This window comes from Crocodylus siamensis, chromosome 9, assembly GCF_052110815.1.
Source record: "Crocodylus siamensis isolate JL-2025a chromosome 9, ASM5211081v1, whole genome shotgun sequence".
Lineage (NCBI taxonomy): Eukaryota > Metazoa > Chordata > Crocodylia > Crocodylidae > Crocodylus > Crocodylus siamensis.
This window is the reverse complement of record NC_143403.1, coordinates 40,860,108-40,882,944: the sequence shown is the minus strand read 5'-3', so window position 1 is coordinate 40,882,944 and position 22,837 is coordinate 40,860,108. Positions and strand designations below refer to the sequence as shown.

General features: G+C 46.8%; 1 protein-coding gene across 4 annotated transcripts in view; it reads right to left on the bottom strand.

Annotated features, from left to right (window-relative positions):
- Positions 1-4,754: 4,754 nt before the first annotated feature.
- The window catches only part of ST3GAL2 (ST3 beta-galactoside alpha-2,3-sialyltransferase 2), a 113,736-nt gene continuing 95,653 nt past the window's right edge, over positions 4,755-22,837 (bottom strand). For all 4 annotated transcript variants that reach the window (XM_090061979.1, XM_090061980.1, XM_090061982.1 and 1 more), the window contains 4 exons: positions 15,150-15,329; positions 12,875-12,920; positions 12,040-12,159; positions 4,755-11,334 (listed from right to left, as the gene is read on the bottom strand). In XM_090061979.1, coding sequence (XP_089918105.1) covers positions 11,161-11,334; positions 12,040-12,159; positions 12,875-12,920; positions 15,150-15,329 — 520 coding nt within the window. In that variant the 3' untranslated portion in view covers positions 4,755-11,160. The remainder of the gene's footprint in view (positions 11,335-12,039; positions 12,160-12,874; positions 12,921-15,149; positions 15,330-22,837) is intronic.

The following is a 22,837-nucleotide window of genomic DNA, read 5'->3' as shown; positions in this document are numbered from 1 at the left end:
TCTATTGCCACCATTGCTGTCCCTCCAGACCACATTCAGTTTAACTTGGGATCTGTAATAAGACACGCATGGACCCAGTGTTACCCAAGAGACAGGAGGAAGAGGGTATGGGGGAAAGCAGCTCAAAGTAACAAGGTAAGAGGCAAGAGGATTACAGCTAAGAGTCAACTGTTCCCTAGTAGATAAAAGCCCTGGGAACCAGGCCCCAGGCTAGCTATCTCCCCCCTACCCACTCAAAACCCCAGCAGTTGGATTACAAAGCCACTGTTCATTTCCAAGTCAGTTTCTTTCACTTGTATTTAAATACATTCATTTACTGATCAAACTGTTCTTGCAGTTCCATTGAGTGGGTTACACCAAATTTCATTTTGTGTCAAGTGAAGACTGTGGTGAGCTCAAAATACATGCATGAGTATGCAGACAGACATGTGTGCTTGAGTGCACCCTCCCTCCCCCCCCAACACAGCATTGTAGAATGACAGCTTGGGACCACTGCTGTGGTCTGTAGCTTCCTGATCATTCCCAAAACATGCACTGTGTGTTTTACCACTCTCCTAATGTCTGCACCAAGGGTGGAAATGCCCTTTTCCAATACACTAGCTCCAAATTCTGCACTGCTTCCTCCTGGTCCTGTATCAGCCCTGGCACCGTGGGTGGGATAGTCAATGCTTAAACTGTGGGGCTCTGTACTGAAGAGTAACACTGACTGCAGAGAAGAATCTTGACCTGGGAGGTGCCAGCACAAGCCCCGATTTAGTGCCTTAATGCCCTGTCTGGCTAGGCATGTTTTCTAGGCAGGCAGGATTCAGGCATCAGTATCACAAAATTCACAGAAAAGACGGCATAAGAGAGATGACAAGAATATCACAATTCTGTGCACCTTGGTCCCAGTACAAAGCAAGTGGACATCTGAGGTCATTGTAAGCTAATCAGAAGGCTTCCCTGAGCAGCCTGAGGTTTTCTTGTGTTTGAACAACAGATTTAATATCAAGGCCAACAGGTTTCAAGAACTGTTCCCAGGTGCATGGGAGCAGTCCCTGAGCAGTGATCCTGAGATACTGAAACTCATTGCCAAGCACTGGAACATGCTGCCTACAGATGTTGTAGAATTGCCATCTCTGGACATTTTCAAGAGCAAGTTAGATCAACGTTTGGCTGGGGTGGGTAAGTCAGGAATGATCCTACCCTGAGCAAGGGGCTGAACTAGATGACCTCATGGGGGCCCTTCCAGCCCAACTTTCCTATGATACCATTAGATGACAGTGGGAGCAACTCAGTATCTTTTTGCAGCTCATTACTGGGTAAACAGGAAACTGTTGCCTTTGTGCCAAGTGGATGATCTGGGAACACCAGCGAGGCAGAAAAGACTCAAAGGGTTAAGTGTTTCAAAGGTGTGATGTCTCTGTCATGAGGCCAGAGGAAAGACAAGCAGTGACTTGCGTTCAGTCCCAATTCAGCACGGTCCTAAGGCAAGTGCTGGACTTGAGCAGCAGTGAATAGTTCCAGGGGAGCCAATGATACTGATCACATACTTCAAGTCTGGCCCAAGATAAAGTAGTCTGCTGAATCAGGACCTAAAATGAACTAGTCCTGATCTTTGACTTCAATGAGCTTTGAGTCAGAGCCTTGAGGGCTAGACACAGGTCCTGCAAACTCCCTGTCTCAGGCTTCACTTTCAAACAGGCGTCATCCCATTACCTTTCCTGAAGCTGTTCCCAAGAGCAAAGCCTGCATGTGCCTAAGTGTCTTGTGACTCAGTAAAACACACGAGTACGGTCAGCCGGAAGGAGACGACCTGTGAATAGGGCACCTGTGCCACGGACCACAGGGGAGCTGCAGGAGAAGTGAGAGAGCATCTGGACAGCATGTGGCTGAGGGGTGGGTTTGCACTTGTCACTTCCCCGCCTGCAAGTGCCTCTGGACACACTTGGTGTGTGTCCCTCCCTATTAACAGCTGGGGAAAGAGCAGGTGACAATGAGATTAACCACCCCAGCTCCATTGACTGCCTGTAAGGGACCAGGCAGAGGCACTGCCCCCCCCCAGCATTCTGTAAGTGTGCAAAAGGGGCGTGACTTACACATAGAGCCAGAAATGTCACTTGCTGGAGCACCTGACATGACTCAGGGGAGACCAAGTGCATTCTGCAGCCTCCTCCAAGTCACTTTCCTGCTACCTCACCTGGACCCTCAGCCCAACTCTGAGCAGTTCCCCCTGACTGCAGCAGCACCACCAGCCCAAGGGTGTGTTTTCACTTCCTCCCACCTCCCCAAGACGAGTCCCCACACCAATGAACCAGATACAAGACAGAAAGGTAAGTCTGGGGAGACCCAAGCCTGGGAAATATGTGCTCACACCTGCCCCCTGCCAGCACTTCCAGACAGGGAATTGCTGGAAGCCATGGCTGCTGAGGGTCTGGACCCAAAACTATTAGTCACTGGGATGTAAGTTTAGGTGTGAACTTTTCGTCCCTGTACAGACTCTGACTGGCTCCCCTTCTCCCCACCCCCTGGAAATGCAAGGGAGCTCCTTTATCAAAGGCATCTCCTTTCCTGCCACTGCTTTTTAAGTGTTCCTGATGTATCCAGACAGGGACATACTGCTGCATCAGACTCCAGGCAGAACAGAAGACCACCACTACCAATGGCTGGTGCTGCTTTCCCTCAGAAGGGCTTTGCCAGGGCTCTGAGTCACTAACACCTACAGCCACTCAGCTCATGCTAGAGCTGGGCTCTTGCACTGCAAATCCTGCCCTGAGTTTGGCCCCTGCTGCTCTGCAACCAGCCAGGGAAGTCAAGGGATCTGCTGCTAGTTTTACACTGAAGAAGCTCTCTAAATAAGCTTGCCTCTTCTATCCCTCCAGGTGAGGTCCAGACCTAGGGTGACCACCTTTTCAAAATGGAAAGGCAGCACACATGACAGCCTCCCCACTCCCGCCAGGGGTACAGCCAAAGCAGAGCTGAGCCAAGCAGGGTGGATACAGGCTGCCCGCTGTGGACTTGGAGCATCCTGCCCTGCTGCCTTTCCCCTGGGACCTCTGTGCTACCCCCCCTTCCCCCCGCCTGCTAGTGGGTGGGCAGGAGGCATCTCACAATGGCAGTGCAGCCAGTGTGGGGGCCCCCAGGGGGAGGGCAGCAGAGCAGGGAGCCCCAAAGCTGCAGTTGGCAGCCCGCATCTGACCCCACTCCACACACAAATCTGGGGGAAATGTGCTTCTCCATGTCCCCCTGGAAGTGTGTGAAGTTCTGGGTAGTCACGCCCGCCCCCACAAAGATAAGCCATCCGTGGCCCTGGTCCCATGCATAGTCTTGTCTGGGCAGTGCCCCCCACCCTTGCCACACTCCCTCCCTCACCATGAGGGCCTCAATCTGTTCCCTATGTTCCCTTTCCCCCGCCACAGACTTACCTGCAGGAAGCTTCTCTCCATGCTACCTGGGTGTATTCCCAGCTACATGCATGTGAGCAGGAGCACACATGCACATGGCACCCCCTGCATCCCACTCCCAGTAGCCTCATACAGCCCGCAAGAGGAAACCCACCACTTCCCAAACACAGATCCCTGCAGGATACGATGAATCCAGGACAGATGCTGTCCCAGTCATGCAGTTTGGGATTGGGACTTGATGTCCCCATTCTGGAACTGTCTGGCCCAATTAGGGAAGGTGGTCACCCTACCCAGACCAAACTAGCAGTAGTCCCTGCCTGCCCCTCAACATGCATTCAGGGAATCCTGCAGCCAAGAAGAGCAGCATAAAGGACTTTCAATAGATAAGGAGGTAACTTCTAACTTATGCGCACGTGCACATAGGACCTGGGGTCTGGTACTATGGGTGCTGTAACAGGTTATGCCTCCCTATACTTTGTGCTCTTGCCATGCTTAGTCCTAGGCCTCCCTTTTCGCATCCTCCACCCAGGAAAGCAGGAAGCTGGGGAGGGAAGCCACAGCCTCCACCTCCCCCCCAAACCCTCCTGGCTAGAGAACAGAGGCCGGGATGTGGAGCAGTGGAAAGCACAAGCCTCATGCACAGCACCTGCAGGGCAGAGTACAGAAAATTCTCCCCATCTCACCTCCTCTCTGTCATCGAATCTCAGAACACATTTCCTTAATGCTGGACTTGACCCAGTGGTCATGACTGACTGGCTATTAGTGCACCCCCCAGCACAGGTGCCCTGGGTTTGGCTAGAGGCTACTTCCCAATACAACTAAGGCGCTTTTAGACTGGAGTCGCTTCTGATCTGTATCATGAGCAGAAACAATCTTTTTCATGTTCCATCATCCCCTCCATTCTACGAAGGAACTGTGCTACTAAACACACTCAACAAACAAGTGCACAACCAACATTTCAATAGGAATGTAATGCTCATGTGCATAAATATGGGGATCTACTTGATCACCCCATAGAGTCAAGATGTTTTGAAAACAGATTGTTTCCATTACGGGGATCCAAGTAACTGATCAAGCTGGGATTATGACATATGTTACAGGACAGTTTAGGAGCCTCTCAGAAAACCTTGCAAGTATTACTGGTAAGTGGAACACGTAGCAATTTGTTTAACACTTAGCACAAAATAAGGCAAGTCAGGGATCCTTGACCCATAGTGAGAAAGTTGGTTGGAGGAACAATAGCTTTTTGGCCAATAAAATCATCTTTTCTTTCTTCCACAGCAGTGATGGGCACCAGCAGCTGATCATTAACGAAGATTCTATTCAGTATGAGAGGCTGGAGGGGCACGTGCCAGGAGGAGGAGGAGAAGGAACAGTTACAGATTTTATTGTGTACAGTAAAGCATAAAATAAACCCCATTGTAACACATGAAAGGAAAAAAACCAAGACAAACTAAAACCCAGAAACCCAAATACAATAAAAGTGCACGTAATAATTGAAGAGCAGGGAGGAGGAGTGGGGAAGAAGGCATAGCACCAGCAGGGACCTGACAACAAAAGGAAGTAATACAACATCTCTGATGCATGTTTAAATTAGCCAATGTAAAATTGGATTAAGACAGCCATCGTGTACAGAGGTAGCAAAGCACAGAGACAATGGGAAAGGCTGGCACACAGATGTTAGATCAGCAGACAAAAGCTGGGCCAGGAGTCCCTTCCAAGGCATTTGGTAAATAACCATAAGTTCAGTAGGATCCTAAGGACTTATGGAAGCACCACGAAGAAACTCTCCACTTCAGCAGCTCATGACAAGCTGGGTTCCAATTCAGCAGAGATGCTCATGAAGGATCCTACTGCACTGCGTGAGCCTGCTCACCTCCGTGCAGTTAAGGAGAGACCAGAGTCATCTTTGCAGAACTGGAACCATCCTTTTCTTCCAAAGTTCATTGGGACAGAACCACTAGAGACCAACCAGACTGCAGCAACAGCTGTGCAACATGGACTGTACTTATGAAAGGTTGTTTGGGGGTGGAGAATGCCAATAATGAACTGGGGCAGTCCCCATCAACTCCAAGCCAAATTTGTCTGTGTTGTCAGATGGAAGGAGATAGCACACCTTGCCCACTGCCTCTGTTTCTGCCTCCTGTTTCCTCCATGGTCAGTACAGTGGTACTTGTAGACACTGCACCCCACAGTCCTGTTTCCATGGGGCTTGCTCACAGCATACCAATGCAGGCATCCATTGGCCAGTCTGCCAAGGAGACACAAGTATTAGCAAATCCTTGTGACACAATGTGCTAGAGACTGTTTGCAAAAAGAGAGAGGAACTAGCTGAAAAAGGAAAGTTTTAATAACCTGCTGTGGCTGGGGAGCACACACCAAGCAGTGGGGAGGGAGGGCACAATTCTACTTGGCCCACTAGATGTCTGAGATAGCTGCCAGCCAAGTCCTGAACAGGGGTCTTCTGCTTCCCCAGTGTATACGTGCAGTTCTCCTGAAGTCTCATGGGGGAGCTCGGGGCTTCCAGAGGAGCATTCTACTTTGCCCTGCAGAACTGCATAGCTCTGCCATGCCCTTCACTAGGAAGCACTCAAACACTTCCAGAGCTGGACCTTCCATTGCCCAGGAGATGCTCAGCTCTCCATTTATCTCATTAATATGTGGTGGGATTCTCCTTTATGTTGACTACATAAGACCGGGGTTTTCAACCTTTTTTGGGTCGGTGTACCTCCTGGTGGCCAGTTGAGAAGGCAGGAGTCCCCCCGCAGCCAGATGAGCTGCGGGGGTGAGGCTCCTCCAGCAGCCAGTCGATTGAGGGGGAATGAAGTTCCCTGCAGCTGATCGACAACTGCGTAGCGGCAAAAGTACAGCAGAAGAAGTGCTGCCTGTTGCCAATTACCCCTTGAGGCGATCTCAAGTACCACCCCCCCACCCACCCCGATTAAAAACCCCTGGCATAAGACATAGCCATCTTAGCAGCACTCATGACCTGAGCAGGGAAACCTGTCTGCAGACAACTGCACTGACCTCAGTATAAAGACTCTTCTCATATACCCTAGTGGTTAGGATGTTTGCCCAGGACATGGGAGACTTAAAATCCAAAACTTCCTCATCTCCGGTTTGTGCCCATCTCTCATATATCAGAGTGCTCTAAACACTAAAGGTATAGGGCAGTTGTGGCAGGCACCATCATCACCATGAACTCCAAAACCAGTCCCCAGTCAGAATGTTTGGTCATCTACAGCCTCGGGATTCTGCGCTGTATTTATGTGCATCTTGGTGAAACTGACTTGGAAAGGAGCACCGCTGGCTTTACAAACTCCCTGGTCATGCTCAATTGCTTCCAGGCACCTACCATAGAACAGGTTTAGTTGTGCAGGGCAAAATGCAGAATTGTAGGCAAACAGGCCTGGAAGGATGGAGGTCAGCTAATCCAACCCCCTGCTCAAGGCAAGATAACTTCCATTTAAACTGTCCCAGATAAAGGTTTGCCTAACCTGCAGTTTAAAAAGTTCCAACGATAGAGTTTCCAAAGCCTCTCCAGGTAATTTGTCACACTGTCTGATCACCTTCAGAGCTCAAAAATTCTTCCTTATATCTAACCTAAAACGTGCCCTGTTGCTATTTAAGAACATTTAATCTTGCCCTGCCTGCTGTGGACAGAAAATCATCTAGCGCCATCCTCTTTATAACCACCCTTCATATATTTGCAGAGTCTTCAGATCCCTCCTTGGTCTTCTCTTCTCCAGACTAAATCATCTCAGTACTTCCATCTTTTCCTTGTAAGTCATGTTTTTTAGGTCACAAACCATGTTTGTTGGTTTCTCCTGGACACAAAACTGACGTCTTAGTGGGATCCAGGCTATCACACAGGGCAAAGATGCCATTTTATGAATCAGTCACTTTAAAAAGGCTGCCTCCATACCCCTGAGACATCTTAGCAGCAAAGCAAAATTTTGCCCGGAGCATGCTCTGCAGGAAGTCAGAGCACCAGAAGCCTGGAGAGATCCTATGTTTGGTGGGACAGCTCCTGGGACTCAGTTGTCAAGCTAGTACCTCCTTCCACTTGACAGGAGCCAGATCACTTTTACCAAAACCAGCAACTGGAGATTTTAACCAAGTGCAGCTCTCTCTCCTTACTTTGCCCACCACTGAGAGCAGGAAGAGGTTGGAATGTCAGCGGCATCTCCATGAAAGGAAGCAGCTGGCAACCTCTCTGCCTTCCCCATTATAATAACTATTTTTCAGCTAACCCCAGCATCAAGCTCCGATTTGTCATAAACACAGAAGCATGGAAGTAATGAAGGAAGCAGCTAAGACCACTGGTGAAAGCAGGCAACATTAACAAACTGTGTTCGCAGACAGCGCGGGGAGCAACTGGCATCCAGTTTAACAGATGGTAGATGATTCAAGGCACTCTTTGTTGCTAAGTTTTTAATTTTTTATTTCTTCTAAAAACAGAGTTGAAACCAGGGCTTGAAATAAATCCCTCCTCCTTCCTCTGTCTCCCAGGAAGAAAGGGGTGAGGAAAGAATTCAGGTTTCACTGTCCTGTCAAAACTCCAGCATGCAATTCATAGAATGACCTGCTGATTTTTGGTTTCCAAGTTATCGTTACAAGCCCCGGTGGGGCACTACAATGGAGGAGTTGCTGTTTTGCCTGGACTTTCCCAAGTGGCTGCATGATATCACAAGCTGAACTTTTAGATTTAAGGTCTCAGACCTTCATCCAGCCTGCTTATTTAGAGCCCTGTAGACCCAACAACAAGAGCCATCACTTGGCTGCTGTAGCAGGTCCTAAGACTTGAGTTTCACCACTGCAGAAAGAAAAAAGTCAAAACAAAAACAAACCTAGGAGTGACTGCTGTACAGGAGTCACAGATACAAGAGGGAAAAAAAACCACTATCAACGTTTAAATAGCTATTGCAACAAGGAGATCTGAGGCACTACTGGGCCCCTTTTCTCCCAATATCACACATTTCAGCTATGGCTGTCTACTCCATGAGCCCTTCACTACTGCAGCAATACTGGTATACAATGCCATGCTGCACTCCCAAGAGTGGATACAGCTAACCTGGCAAAACTGACCTTTGTACTAAGTTAAATAAATGATCAACCACATGTGAAATGAGCTGCCTTGGTGAAAGTTCAGTTTTGCCACTATAACTGCTTCTACGCTAGGGGCTTTGGTCACCATGGGTATGTCAGACTGGGATCCTTCTTCTTTACAGCCACTAGCATAGACATGTCCTAAGATACAAGCAGGAATAATAAGTTATTCCATTCAGTACTGTTTGGCATGACTGTATGCTTTCAGTCCTTCCAGCACCAACTGGCTAAGAAAGAGGCAGGCATTCTCCTTTGATCTCCCAAACTCATACATCCCTTTACACACACCATGTCTAGCTCTGGGATTTATTCCCTAATGGAACACAGCCCAGCTCACAGGGAAGCCACCTCCAATTTCTTTACTTGCATCCTGCCTTCAGGGAAGCTGCTCTCACCTGAATACCTGCACACTTAAGGCCAAACACAGGGAAAAGATACAATGGTTCCCAGAGCCATGCACGGACTTGGCTTGGATGACTCAGCCTGGGCTCTATTCCAGCAGTAGGACCCAATTTGAGCAAAAAAAGATACAGGGGAAAGGCATGACATCCTTCAGGGTTTGCAAAGAGTCAAAGGTCTACAAAGAGCTTCTGCTTTGTCAAAGGCAGCCAGTAAAACCAGTACGCATCAGGTACTCCTTTCAGTGGTTATTACATAGAAGCCTTTCCCACTACCCTTTAACTCCATGCCCTGACCAAAAACATATATATTCATGAGCCAAACCCTGCAGTTCTCTCATGAATATAAATGGAGGGAGGACTTCAGGCTTTTGACTGGAAGATGTACTTGAAAACCAACAGCCATATTTCACTTCAAGGTTATTTTGAATTGTTCCTTCATCCCAAATTTAAAATGAAATCCAACATTTTTCTCCACATACCACCACTGCAGCCGAGACTGTTCTGGCTGACAGTGCACACTGCCTCAACCAGTTTGTATGGCATCTGATGGGGATTTCCCTAGAACATTCTCCCCCAAACCGCCTCTCCCCAGCACCTTTCTTTGCAAGCCCACCAGACAACGCTTGCTAGCTGTTACGACTGTCCCTGCAGGGGCCAATAAGCAACACTATTGAGAAGCAGCCATCTAAAGAGAAAAGAGCCTCTGTCTATAACCAGCTGTAACTAGATTAGCTCATTGGGACAGTCCCTTTCCTATAGATGGAGCTTGCCCGACTGCAATACAGCTTAGATATTAGTGTTTTTGTGATGGTAAGCCTTGCTATTTACAGTGAACACAGCAAAGTGGCACCTTAGTCAACCACAAGCAACAGGCTGCCACCATCTCCACTTTCATTACAACCTTGCAAGAAACCAGTATATTTTCAACTGGACCCCTTGTTGTGAGGACATTCTCTTCTGGGAGACACAATGGGCTTTCAAGTGGAGGAAGTGCCAGGGGATGCTGGTGGAGGAAAAGAGTTTTAAAAAAAGAGGCCTTGTGGATTAAGATTAGGAAGAGGTAACTGGTGTATGAAGGGAATTCTCCCTACCCGCTCTAAAGCTCAGCTGGAAATTAGTAGAATGGGGGACAAGGTGTCTAGGCCACAGGTTCTGCCTTTGGCATGGTTTCCTCCTCAGTCCACCACACAACTAGTTAATCCTAGAACAAGGATGAAAGGAAAGAAGGACACCAGGCTTCACCTGAGATTTCCCCTCCTTTCCTCCTATGCCCTAGAAATAGCTTCCAGGTAGCTCTAAACACTGGCCAATTTCAGACTTCCAGTCTACACCCAACCCAGTTCCCCGAGCAGCCTGATCCTGCCTCACTGCTGTGACAGGGGCTTTCCTTTGAATACTTCCACAAGCTCTAAAATCTTCAACTTGGTGAGAAGTCTCCTCAGCAGGCTCATACCTAACAGTTTGGGTACAGTACCCACCCAAAAACTGAGCCCTTCCCACACCCCATCCTTTGCCAAGTTAGACCTTTTGAGTCAAAATGATTGTGACCACACACAGTAACCAACAGTCTGTTCAGCATTTTGAACCTGATTGTACAAAAAATAATACTAATAATGATAATTATAATAACAATGCAGGAAACCTCCTCCAGGAGAACGATTGCCATTATCAAAGGGAAAGAAAGGAAGAAAATTGCCCAGATGCCCCAAGCTTGTTCCAAACTGTTCTAGTTAGAGCTTAGAATGTGGGAGATTGGGCAAAAATCCCACCCTGTTCTATAGGGCGAGTCAGTGCTGAAGCTCCCAGAAGACTGCCGTTGCACAGGAGAATGGTCCAAACATGCAGCTTCTCCCTGGGCCTGGGAATGTGATTGTTAGGGCTTTCTTCTGACATGATTATTTTTAAAAAGAGCAGCATTTGGTTTGACCACGAGGAGATTGGGTCAGAAGCATACGACTTAAATCCGCAACAGATTTTTGCTTGTGAATCCTTTTTATCCCAAACAGGATGTTTTGTTTTTAAAGAAAAAAAAGAGAGAGTCTCCTTTTCTCTCCAAACCTGATTGGTTGAAGGAACCAAGTATCCTGTTTAGCCAAACCATCACAAGTGGTCATGAGGGACCATGGACTGAACCCAATAGCTCATCTTGATTGATCCGGGATCTGTCACAGCAAGATTTGCCCACCCATCCTTAGGGCAGGAGGCCATGACAGTCATCCCATTTCTTGAAACCTGATTCTGAAATAACAGCTGAGTCTTCTGGCACATCAGTTGCCACGATAAACCTCAATCTTGCTGGTCTTTGCCAGCATGTCAATGATGTGAGCTTCAAAGTCAGCATCATGCACCCTGGTTTTCCGGAACTCTCCAGCATAACGATTGTTCTCCCAGTAGTGGTGCCAGTCGCCTCGGCTGTCTGCACCAAATCCAAAGACATTCACCTGTAGCAAGAGAAAGAGGGATACCAGTAACGTTAGTGGTACTTACTGCAAGGTGGCCTGGGAAACCATGATCCTGGGCATGAAGCCCATTGTGGAAAAGCACAAGAAGGTGCATTATAGCATTTTCTGTCTTCCTCTAAAGTAGCAGGCATGAGCTCCTGCAGAACATGGGATACTGGATCGATGGCTGATGGTAGACTGGGAAAGCCTACATTCCACCCCCCACTAACATAATGCACAACAGATACAAAGATAGGTTTCCTGAGCATTACAAGGCACGTTCATTCAAGACATTTCCAGGACATCCCATCAGCACAGATTTTGCTGCCCAAGTCCAAACTGAAAAGCAGAAGCCATTATGATGCTACACAAAGCTTGAGGGAATGGGGGATACCAGGACTCTCACAGGAAATACATGCCCTTCAACTGGAGGGAATCCTGCTAATCCAGTGAATGACTTGGGATTAGTTTTAGAAGGCTGCTTCAGCAAAAAGTGGATACAAAGAAAGACAACAACCTGCAGCTGGGAAACAGGTCACCACTGGGAACTGTGGCAGATTTCAGCTATACTGTGCTAAGAACTTGATGGCCAGGACTAGATACTTTTCCTTTTGAAGATGAAGGCAGCAGGAGGTTGGATTTCACATAGGAAACCAACTCCCATGCTCCATGCCAATGGCATCATCAACCCCTTCAAACCCTTACCTCATCGCAAACATGAAGTGCAAAAAATAGCACTAGCATCCCCGTGGATGGGTAGCGACCATGGTGCTCTGTCCATCGGTCATGGATGTATTTGAAGAAAGCCGGATTGTAGATCTGCACCTACAAGGAAGTCAAACTTTAGAGTTCAGATTACAGAAATTCTCCTAAAAACGGAAAAAGGACGAGAAGCACGGGCCCAAATTGTTCATGAATGAACAAGTGTATACAAGCTGAAAAGGACTGCCATAACTCAGCTACACAACAAGCACATTAGCTGCTTCACCACACTTTCCAGGTACCAAGAAACCCCCTACTTTCACATGCCTGACAGGTACCAAGTCAGTCTAACATTTTCTTGGCTCCTGCAGTTTGTTGGCACACTCTACTAAAACCAGCCAAATTCCATTCAATCCTTCTCTAAGAGACAGTGCTGAATGCAAGATCAGCTCTGAGATGACATAAAATGATGCAGTCTTTGGGAAAAAGTGATCTATGAAACTCAAATGAACTATGAGTCAGGAAAATGTGTAGTACCCTTGTTGTGAAGTACAGCAACTTCTGCTGAAATCTAACTACCTCAGGATCCTGCTTGGCCTTTTTCACATTAGAGGCAAAGTCATAAAGGTGGCTGAGTTGTGTTCCAAGCCTGACTAGATGGGCTAGCCAAGTTCTCCATGGAGAAGGGCCACAAGCAGACTTTAAGGAAATGTTCTTGAGAAGACAAGGAGGATGGATTTCTTGGGCAAAGAAGAAAGTGAACAGGTGTTCTGGATCATCCTCTCCCCGCCCACAAGTCAGGACAGTATATGCCAAGGGGGCCCAGCACCAGCCTTACCTTTTCTTTGTCCACCCGAAGGAAAGGCTTCACAGGTGCGTATGTGCTGAAACAGCAAAAAGGCAAATTATTTCCTGTGTCCTCAGTGCTCCCTGAGCTCGCACAGGGGTTATGATGAGAAGGTGCATTCGAAGTAGAGCAGTATTAAATGGGGAAGTCACTCACTTGGGTCCAGATTCAGGAAGTTGCCCAAGCAATGAATATTCCTATGAACTTCAAAAGACCCAGCGCCTGCTAATGTATCCCCCGAGTCAGGCTTTAGGAGGCAGGTACCAGCCCTTTCATAACCCCCTTTCATACTGTGGCAAGGGAGAGGTCTGGCCGATGTGCAGCCTATACACTACATGGCAGATGGATCATGCTGATGCAGACGGTACCAATTCCTGCTGTAAAACAGGGAGATCCCGGAGACAGAAAAACAAACCTCTTCCTGACCCTTTGTGCTGACCAGCCTCTGCCATGAAGCATGAGAGCGGCCAGCCCTTATCTCCCAACACAGAGCGATCACACTGTATTGCAAACTCCAGGTTTCACAGACACTGCACAGTAGGCAACTGAACCTCACCGGACAATGAGAAGCTACTTCAGACTCCGAGCAGAGATCTCTGGGTGCTGGACAGAGGGCAGGTATCCTTACCCTCTTTGGGAGCTGGTGACAGAGACATCAAGCATTTCCTGTTGCTCCTTCCTAAAGTTACTTTCCATTCACTTTGCCTTTTAGTCTTGCTTTGTGGGAAATGTTCAAAAGGAGGCTGGTGTAGTTTAACTGTGCCCATCAGAACACTTGAACACCTCACAGCATCCTACCTACACCCTGATGGGCAGCCCAAGGACATCTTTGCTGTAAACAATCCCTGCCCTCTAACCGATAGGGCTGGTCCCCAGTCACTGAGGTTTAAGAGTGAGCCAATCACCAGCCTGAGAGCACATTTGCAGGTAGACAAGAGACTCCAATTACACACAGTGCCTTCAGCTGCAAGCTCTGGCCTTAACAAGGACTTTACAAACAAGCTTGAGGTGGAGACAAGAGACCCATCAATGGAACAAGATTCCACAGAGTGTCATAGCAAGGCTCCCAGCAGCAAGACACATGGGTCATTCCCTTCCATCCCCTCCTCTCCTCACCCACAGCGGACTGCATACTTCCATTTCCAATTTCATGGTTGCTTCTGGAAAAGTATCCAAGCACCTGTTGGGTGTACTGGCTTTGGCCAGCCAGCCACACTCTGCCTGGCAGGGGAAACACCATGCATCTGGGTCCAAGAAGGCAGTTGATCTTAAGCTCTCTCAGGGGTAACTGTTCTTCTGGACTGGTTTAGTACCTGCTGAGATGTTGGGGCTTAATGCCCATTTTATGGAAATGGGAGGCTCCTCCTTAGCTTGTTCCTGCAGCCATATGGCTGAGGGCAGGTGAAACTTGAGGGCATCTGAACCCCAAGCCTCTGGGCTTGGGCCTGCCCGTAGGATGCCTGCCAGAAGACTTTGGAAATATCTGAAGCCCCTGGTGAGGGTGGAGGATGTTTGCCGGTAGTAGGGCCACTTATGGTTCTGAACTGACTCATGGATTTGGACTTGATTTAGCTGATTTGGGTTGGAACATGAAACATTTCTTTAAAAAGCCAAACTGTGCCTGGGGCATAGCTGCATGTCAACCGCAGGAACAAAATGTAGATGCTTTAATTAGGCCCCATCAGGCTGTGGCTCCCTGCAGTCTTCATGCAGTCTGCTCCTATGCCTTCCAAGGCAGTACAATGCTGCAGAGTGCAACCAGCCCAACAACCCTAAGAAATAAATACCCTGTTTCACACATGGAGCTATGAAAGGGGGAGAGGACAATGAGGGCAGCAGAGGGAAGCTTGCTTTGTAATTCTGTTCTCTTACCAAAAGTCCCCTTTCTGACCCTGAGCAGCAGCTTCTAGGGGAGCTCATTAGAGGTCTCAGAACACTAGGGAGTACTGGAATGAAACACACTCATTTGAGTCTCAATCTTTTATCTAAGGAAGCCACTGGCAATGTTCCCCATTGCATTTCAGTGGAACAGGATCATGTCCTTAACAGAAGCAAATGAACAGCCACCAAAGAGAACATTTGTTCACTGCTTCCTTGCCAGTGGCATTGGGGTAAAAAGCCGCAAATCCCACAGACAATGCCACTTTTGCCTTCTGACCCACGTGATGCAGAGCTGGGTACACATTGCCATGATGTGCTAGTCAACTGCCTTTCAGAAGGAAGGCTTCTTTCACCCACCAGCATGACTGTCCAATTGGGTACTTACAATCTGATCTGTCCAGTTGATAGGGCACTAGCAATCCACAGCAAGTCCAAGGTTTTGAAGGGCACTAGCACAAAGCTCACATTAGCAGGCAAATTCTTGGCACTCTCTGGGTACATGAAGTGGTGGGTGGTCCTGCTCCCGACATCTGCTTCAAAACCTACTGTTGGGGCCTGGTTCATTCTGCAGAGAGAGTTGGGACTTAGAAAGGCAGCATTTCATAATTTCCTTGTCACTTGCACAGAACAAGCTAATTAGTGAAAGAGACAGAAACTGAAAACCTGCTCATCAATAAGGAACATCTGCACAACTAGAGATGAGATGAGTAATTATTAACGCCAGGAATCTTGTAGTCTCTCACTGCGCGCTCAATTTCCAGACCTGGCATTACATTAACATTGTGACCATACCTCTTTAAAAAACGTGGGGAAAAACTTTAAAAGGAAAAACCTAAACTTTGCACCCAGGGAGATGAAGATTGATGTACTTCCTAAAAAGGAACAAAGTTGTATCCACTGATTCAGAGTAAGGGGTTCTAAATGACTGCTGCAGCCCTTAAGTTTCAGATGAAGTTCTGGGTGCCCAACACTTCTGAATTTCAGCTGTGATACTTCACAGTGTTACCATAGCCGTGTTCCAAGCAAGAAACTTGACTAACATCCAGAGATGCACAAACATATTATAGCTCAGTTATTCAAAACACATCTTTCCAACCATGCAGCAGTTAATCACACAGAAGAAGCAGACAGTGCTAGACAGACTCTGGAGAGCCGACTTCTATTATCTATGCCATTGAACTGCTGGGTGATCTGGGACAAATCACTCCAGTTCTTCACCTCATTCCCATCCCAGCCTTCTTCTCAACTATTTCAGCTATAAGGTCCTGGGGGCAAGAACTGTTTTGCATTAGGTGTTTAGAAAGAGTTTGATTGGCAAAATGTGGCTGCAATTTTAGGTAGCGATTCTAGCTGCTAAAGTGTGACATGTTATGGGCACATGGGAACTGCTAAGCCAGGGAGCTATCCAAATCAGTATCCTGTTTTACAGTATCCAGCACTAGATGCTTCAGAAGTAGCACAAGCAATAATAAAGCAGCAATTATGGGGGGAAAAAACCATTTTTTCCACCCAGGGGAACAGAGTTCCTAGCTCCCAATATTCCTCAGTGAGGACAAGTCACATTGCCACTTGAACTACCGTGAGAATGAGGGAAAAACCACCCTACTTGCCAATCACTAAACATTCATGCAGTGATATTTAGAAATCCCTACTGCCTTGGGTCATTCTTGACTTTTCAGTGGAGGACAGAGCACACATCTTGACTTGTATTTTGAGATGCACCTCAATTAAACAGAACTTCTCCAGTCCTGCAATGACTTAGAAATATAATTCAAAAGAAACCCTAGAAGTGGTATAGGTCCATTACTAGACAGAAATGGTAAAATTGTTAATAAAGCAGGAAAAGAAAAAGATTTTAAAAAGAGTTCAATAAATATTTGTGTTACTCGTTTGGAAAGCAGTACGATGACGTACTCATAGCATGAAGCAAGGATGAGGGAGTACTTTTCAGTCCATTTGAAATGAAGGAGGAAATTTTAAAAAATAAAATCTACTAAAGAGAAATATTTTAAAGAAGAATCAGCAGGCCTGGATAACTTTTCCCCAAGAGATCTCAGGCCTGCTCATGTGAATTTGTAATAAATCTTGAAACAATGAGGAGCTTCCAGAAGGTCACACATGAGCTAATATTGTCCCTATTTTCAAAACAGGCAGCTGGGATGACCTGAAAATACTATAAGTCAGTTAGTATGATGTCAATCCTGGGCAACAAGAGGGAGTCACAGAAGTAGAAAGCTATCTGTAAGACATTTGACTAAGTACCATGCAATATTTTAATTGAAAATAAATCAAGTATAACTGGTAGCACACATTAAACAGATTGAGAACTGGCTCACAATTCTTAAAGAACAGAGTCAATAGGGAATCCTCATGGAACGGAAGCATTTCTAGTGCAGATCCACAGGGAGAGTTACTAGGCCTGATGCTATTCAACATTTTCATCAAAGATTTGGAAGTAAAAATGAAAGTCACTACAGATAAAATCTGTGGATAACAAAAAAAAATCATCAGCAGTGTGGTAAATAAGAAGGGCAGGAGCAATCTGGATGCATTTTAATACAACATGAAAGCAGATCATGCCTACAGAATACAGAATCTAGGAAAACAGGAACTCTGAAGCTAATTCAACCAGAGTTTTCAGTATGATGATGTGGCAAAAAGGGGTTGCAGTGATCGATCCTTGGATGTACAAATGGGAGGTTGTTGTTAGATGTAACAAATTGGAGCTGCTTTTACTGCTGTGTCTAGGGAGAAAGATACTAGAATGTAGCATGCAGACAGATAACTAGAATGCTCCTACAGAGCGAGACTTGAAGAACTCAGTTCTGCTTAACTTGGAGACTCCATTACAGCACAAGTACTTTTATGAAGAAGTATGTGCCAAAAGGACTCTCAACAAGCAGAGAAAAGCAGCTTCCAATCATCAGTGCTTGTTCTGAAGCCAGACAAATTCAAATAAAAAAATGAAGATACGCATGTCTAACAGCAAGGTTTTTAACTACTGGAACAGGCTACTTAGGGAGTGGTAGATTCGTTATCTCCAAGTGTTCAAATTAAAGGGCTTCTCCAAGAAAAGCACTCAAGTTCAACCTATAGACACTGTAAAGTGGAAAGGCCAGAGGTCTCTAGATGGTCTTTTCTGGCCTTAAACTGTATTAATTTAAGAATTAAATGGCTCTCTCCATGAAGCACCTTGGGATCTCGATCTTTTTCATCATCTCAGCCCTGTACTAAGCTGTCCAAAGTCCAAATTGCATTTTCCTATGGGTGCCACTATGTGGCAGCAAAGTGAAAGGAACTGGACGAAGAGGCCGCTTTTAAGGGAAGCTTGGCTGCATACATTGCTGAATGCGTTAGTGACCTCAAGACTAAGCAGTCTACCTACATTGCACACGAACAAAGAGAGGGCAACTAACTCAGTGAATGATGCTGCTCTCACTACACCTAGATCAGAAAATCATTAAGTGTTGTCAATGCATATTAACATCTGATGAAGTGAACTTGTTTTCATGAAAGCTTATGCATCTCTGATGTATTTAGTCTATAAAGATGCATCTCTGCCCTGCCCAATTTTACCCCATCATACCTAACTACCTCTCTAAGCACTGAATTGTCAGGAAATCCAATTTGAAATCCGTATCGTGACTCAGGCCAGCACTTCATGATTCCCATGATATTCTTCCTATAGAACCCCTGCCACATTCACTACACAGGATAGGTTGTGTTTACACAGTCTGAAGCTGTTTAATAACAGTCTCCCCCTCGTTAGTCCCTGTGTGACCCTAGACCTCGTTTACTGCAGTCTGTTCTTGACCTTGTGCTGAAGACAGAATTACTAGTTTCGACCTGGGCTTTATGGCATGTACAGCTATAGCAAGCAAGGGCTTCACAAACAAAACACCAACCTCTCTCTCTTCTCACAGTACCCCCAGGAGCACTAACATTGACCATTTCTGCTATTTTTGGGTGTCTAGTAAGAGATGCCTACTACCACCTGATATTTCATAATACTTCGCATTTACAGATCTCATTATTTTTAAAGCACAGCTCCTGCTATTTCACTTGCAACTGAGTGGTCAGGCTTTCTGCAGACCAGCCCCTCAGGTATCAAGTTGAACACTCAAGATGAGGAAAATGCAATGAGTGATTAAATGTGAAGAGTCTAGGTTAAGCTACTTGAGTAGCATCTTGAAGGATCCCTCTGGCACAGGCAGGGGCAGAATCTAGTTCTCCTGACTATCCTCTCTCCCTCGTTCACTCAACACCTTCCAACTTCTGCAACTAAATGTGGCAGAAGACTCTCTGGCTACTATGTCCTTTACTACACAGACCTGATTCATTCCCAGAGGAAGTCCATCCTGAACAATGAATGAAGCAGGGGTCCAAAGAGAAAACAGAGTATGATTATTACATAGCCCTTAATTACATAATGCACATGTGCGTGCACACACATGGATAAAACATAGCTTACCTAGGCACTCTTAATTTCACCATTTCCTAAGTTTTGAACACTTCACTTTACAATCTGGACAACATTCGCTTAAGATATATATATGAAGCTTTAAAAAATTCTCTCTCTCAAGCGAATGTTCTCTCTCATATATATCTATATATCGAGTGAGAGGAAAAAAAACATTCATTTGATAAACAGATAGATATGAAGCTTTAAAAAATTATACACATCTCAAACAAATGTTATGCAATATAAATATATATATATTTTTTTTGCTTAAAAAAATTCAGAGGAATGCCATCATATTGGCATCCCCATAGGTGTGCAGCAGTGTTGGAACCCTTAGGTTCACCACACAGATGGCTACCACTTGAACTAATAGAGGAACTGAGAGTAGTAGTAGGTTGTCATTCTCTCTGAGTCAGCAATAGGAGGTGGGACATTTTGCCAGCTTCTTCCATAGCTGGCAGAGGAACTGTGACTCTCTGGAATGGCAAGTTTTACTTCAGGAGCTGAAGGGGAATGGACTCTAACAAAGAGAATGACCCTAGTGTTCTGTCTCCTCCAACCTGTCCTAAGCCCATCTCTTTTCCACTTCTGGCTCATCCTTGTCCCAGTCAATCCCAGACCCGTTGGGTTGGCCCCTCCTCATTTGATTTTTACAACTTGCCCCACTCCTTTTCCTTTTTGAGGTCCCTATTCTCCTGACCCCCAGGTCTCAGTCTTCCTTGTTCATTCCACTACTTTCCTCCCACACCAGGCCAGCTCTCATTCCCTCTGCATATGAATTAAGTGGCTTGCTCCTCCACACTGGCCCTTGCTGGTGCCTGGGCATCGAGAGCACAGGACAGAAAGGCTCCTTGGCGTCAGTGCCAATGTTGGGTTCATTTGCCTGGGGCAGTAGGCACTCTCTGAAAGAATACCTTTCAGAGAAATGTCTCCATGAGAATGGTGACATAATCTGACCAGGGTCACCAAAAACAAAATCTCTGGCCATTTTTAGCTACTTGATGGTAAGAAGTCTCTACTGCTATAGGGGTAGAAGGTGGTACCATACCCCTTAACTGTCCCTCCCAATAAGCTAATGTATGTATGGACCCATCAGTGGAACACCAGGCCATCCCAGGGAACAGCAGTCTCTATAACCTCCCTTGAAGAGGAGCAGTTAAGGCCAGGATAACAGCCAAAAAAGCTTGTCAGCCCTAGGAGATAGCTTTCTCTTGGCCTTCACTATGCTTTTGCTCCTGGTGGAATTTTATTGATCCTGCTGATACTGCAAAGGAAACTTTCTGCCTGCTGCAGGAATGCGATTTACACGTGAAGCTAGGAGGACAGCTGGATTCTCAGACACCAAGCTGAGCTGGCAGTTGGAACAAGTTTCGTTCTGGCGTAGATGACAGCACAGCTTCTGGAAGTCGCAGAGAGAGGAAAATAACAGCCTGACACGTCTATCGTGCCTTCCATCCCAAAGGCTCCCCAAGTGCCTCAAAGTTGTGTGTACAGCACCATGGAAGGGTTGCCGAGAGCTGGAGGGAGAGTGGTCAGCGGGCAATGAAGACAGTAGGAAGTGAGGATGAAGGACAACATACTGTGGGGGCGCACCTAGAGAAAACCTCTGCTATTACTGAGGTCCACGGTCCCCATGATCCAGGCAGAACCTCTGTTTGAGATCTAACAGGCAAGGCAGGGCAGACATTGTGGCGAGAAGGACGTATTTCTGATCAGTCACACATTAGAAAGACTAGAATTTTCTCCTGTCATTCTCTCAGCTGCCTTTGGCAAGGTCTGCTGCACTAATTGCAGCTCCTAGCACCTGACTCAAGAGATCTCAGCATAAGCACATGTTCTCACAGGGCTGCCTTCCCAGGAATTCAGGCAGCTTAGATAGGCAGAGCCTTTCTGTCCATTCTCAAAGAGTCTCTGGAGGTGCAAGTCCACCACAGAGACCAAGGCTGGGTCAGCACTGGACCCACTTCTCCACTTGCCTGAACCTTCATGCTGCTAGTAAGGGTATCCTAGAACCAGGGAGATAATCACCTCTTTCCTTTGAAAATCAAATTAAATAGAGGGGAAACTCTCGCCCTTCTGCCCTCTATGGACAACTGTGAAAATGCAAACATCCTGGGTGCTGGAGACCACAGGACCCAATTTTGCTGGACCTCAGGGTCTTGGCACAAGTTGCAGCAGAATTCTGAAGCAGGAGAGAGACCAAAGCAGTGAGACAGCAAATACAGCTTAGCCAAATTGCAAACCAACCTCTCACTGGCTTAACACAAAAAGGAGGGTCTTATTTCTTTTAGCTGCTAAGATAGAGAACACACACAGCTCACTCCAGAGCCTCAGCCTCATGGGCTGAGTTCCAACCCCAGCATCATTTAGTTATATATTTTCAGAGCAAACTTCTCTGCTCTCCCAGAAGCGGTGTAACAGAAATGCCAATGCAACCCAAACAGTGGCACAAGCTGGCAACCTAAGAAGGAACTGCCCAGGAAGGCAACTAAGAAGGAGCCTGAGAAGGGCAGAAAGGTAGCCAGGCACTCCACTTGATGATCTGTGCCTGAGAGACCCATAAAGAGAACAGACCTGAATGAATGGTGACCAGCTGATCCAGTTGCAATAAGCAGATAGAGGTACTGGTGTGATATCAGTAAGAGATTCCATAGGGAGAAATGAGCAGGGGGCGTTCCCAAGAGACGGATTTTCAAACAGAACTGAGAGATTCTGGAACACAAGCCTCTCCTGTCACCAGTGAGCTTTAGGCTGCCTGGTGACTATGGAATATCCAAAATGCCCATGCAGAGAAAGGGAAGCCTCCAGATGGTGTGGCATTCCACAACAGGTTTGTCACTTCTGGGACAGGTCTTCCCAACACAACATGTAAAACTGAGGAGCCAGCGGTATCCAGAAGCAACTGCTGGTAAGAGATGGGTTGACTAGGTAGAGATCCCACAGGCAGAAAGTTTTTTCTCCCTCACTAAGCCTGTTGGATCCCATCATCCCAGTTGCCTGACAAATGGATAAGCCACACAAACTGTGCTGCCTTCGACGGAGCACAATCCTAGAACCTTATCCCTACCTTGCAACTTAGGGGCAGGAGAATTTTTAACCTCCTATCAAGCAAAGGCTCAGGGAGGAAGGCAGGCAGGGTCACACTTGTCTGAGATACGAACACTAGAGGAATAGCACGAGTGAGGGCTCTCCATAGAGAGGCCATTGCCTTTGAGAGAGCACAGCTGGGGACCATGACACCCAGAGAGTGATCCACAGCCATAGTGCATACTCCCATGAGGTGGCTACCCCAGAAGTTACAACAGACAGGGGCTTGCATTAGTAGAAAATCCCACTGCCAACATTAGTCACCACAGGGCTAAGAAATCACCACTGCCAAGTCTTTCCCCCTTCAATATCAAGCATGAAATGAAACAAGCAGCTTTTGCGCTCAACAGGTTCTTGAAGCCTGCCATTTGACTCAGTTGACACAAGCCAAGTGGCTAGCAGAGAGCCCCAACAGAGTTATGGCAGGTCTATGCTAGAGGATTTAGCAGTACAGCAGTAGTGGCCACTCATGCTGGCCAAGCATGCCTGGTGTAAATACAGGTACGCTAGCCCAGCCAACCCAC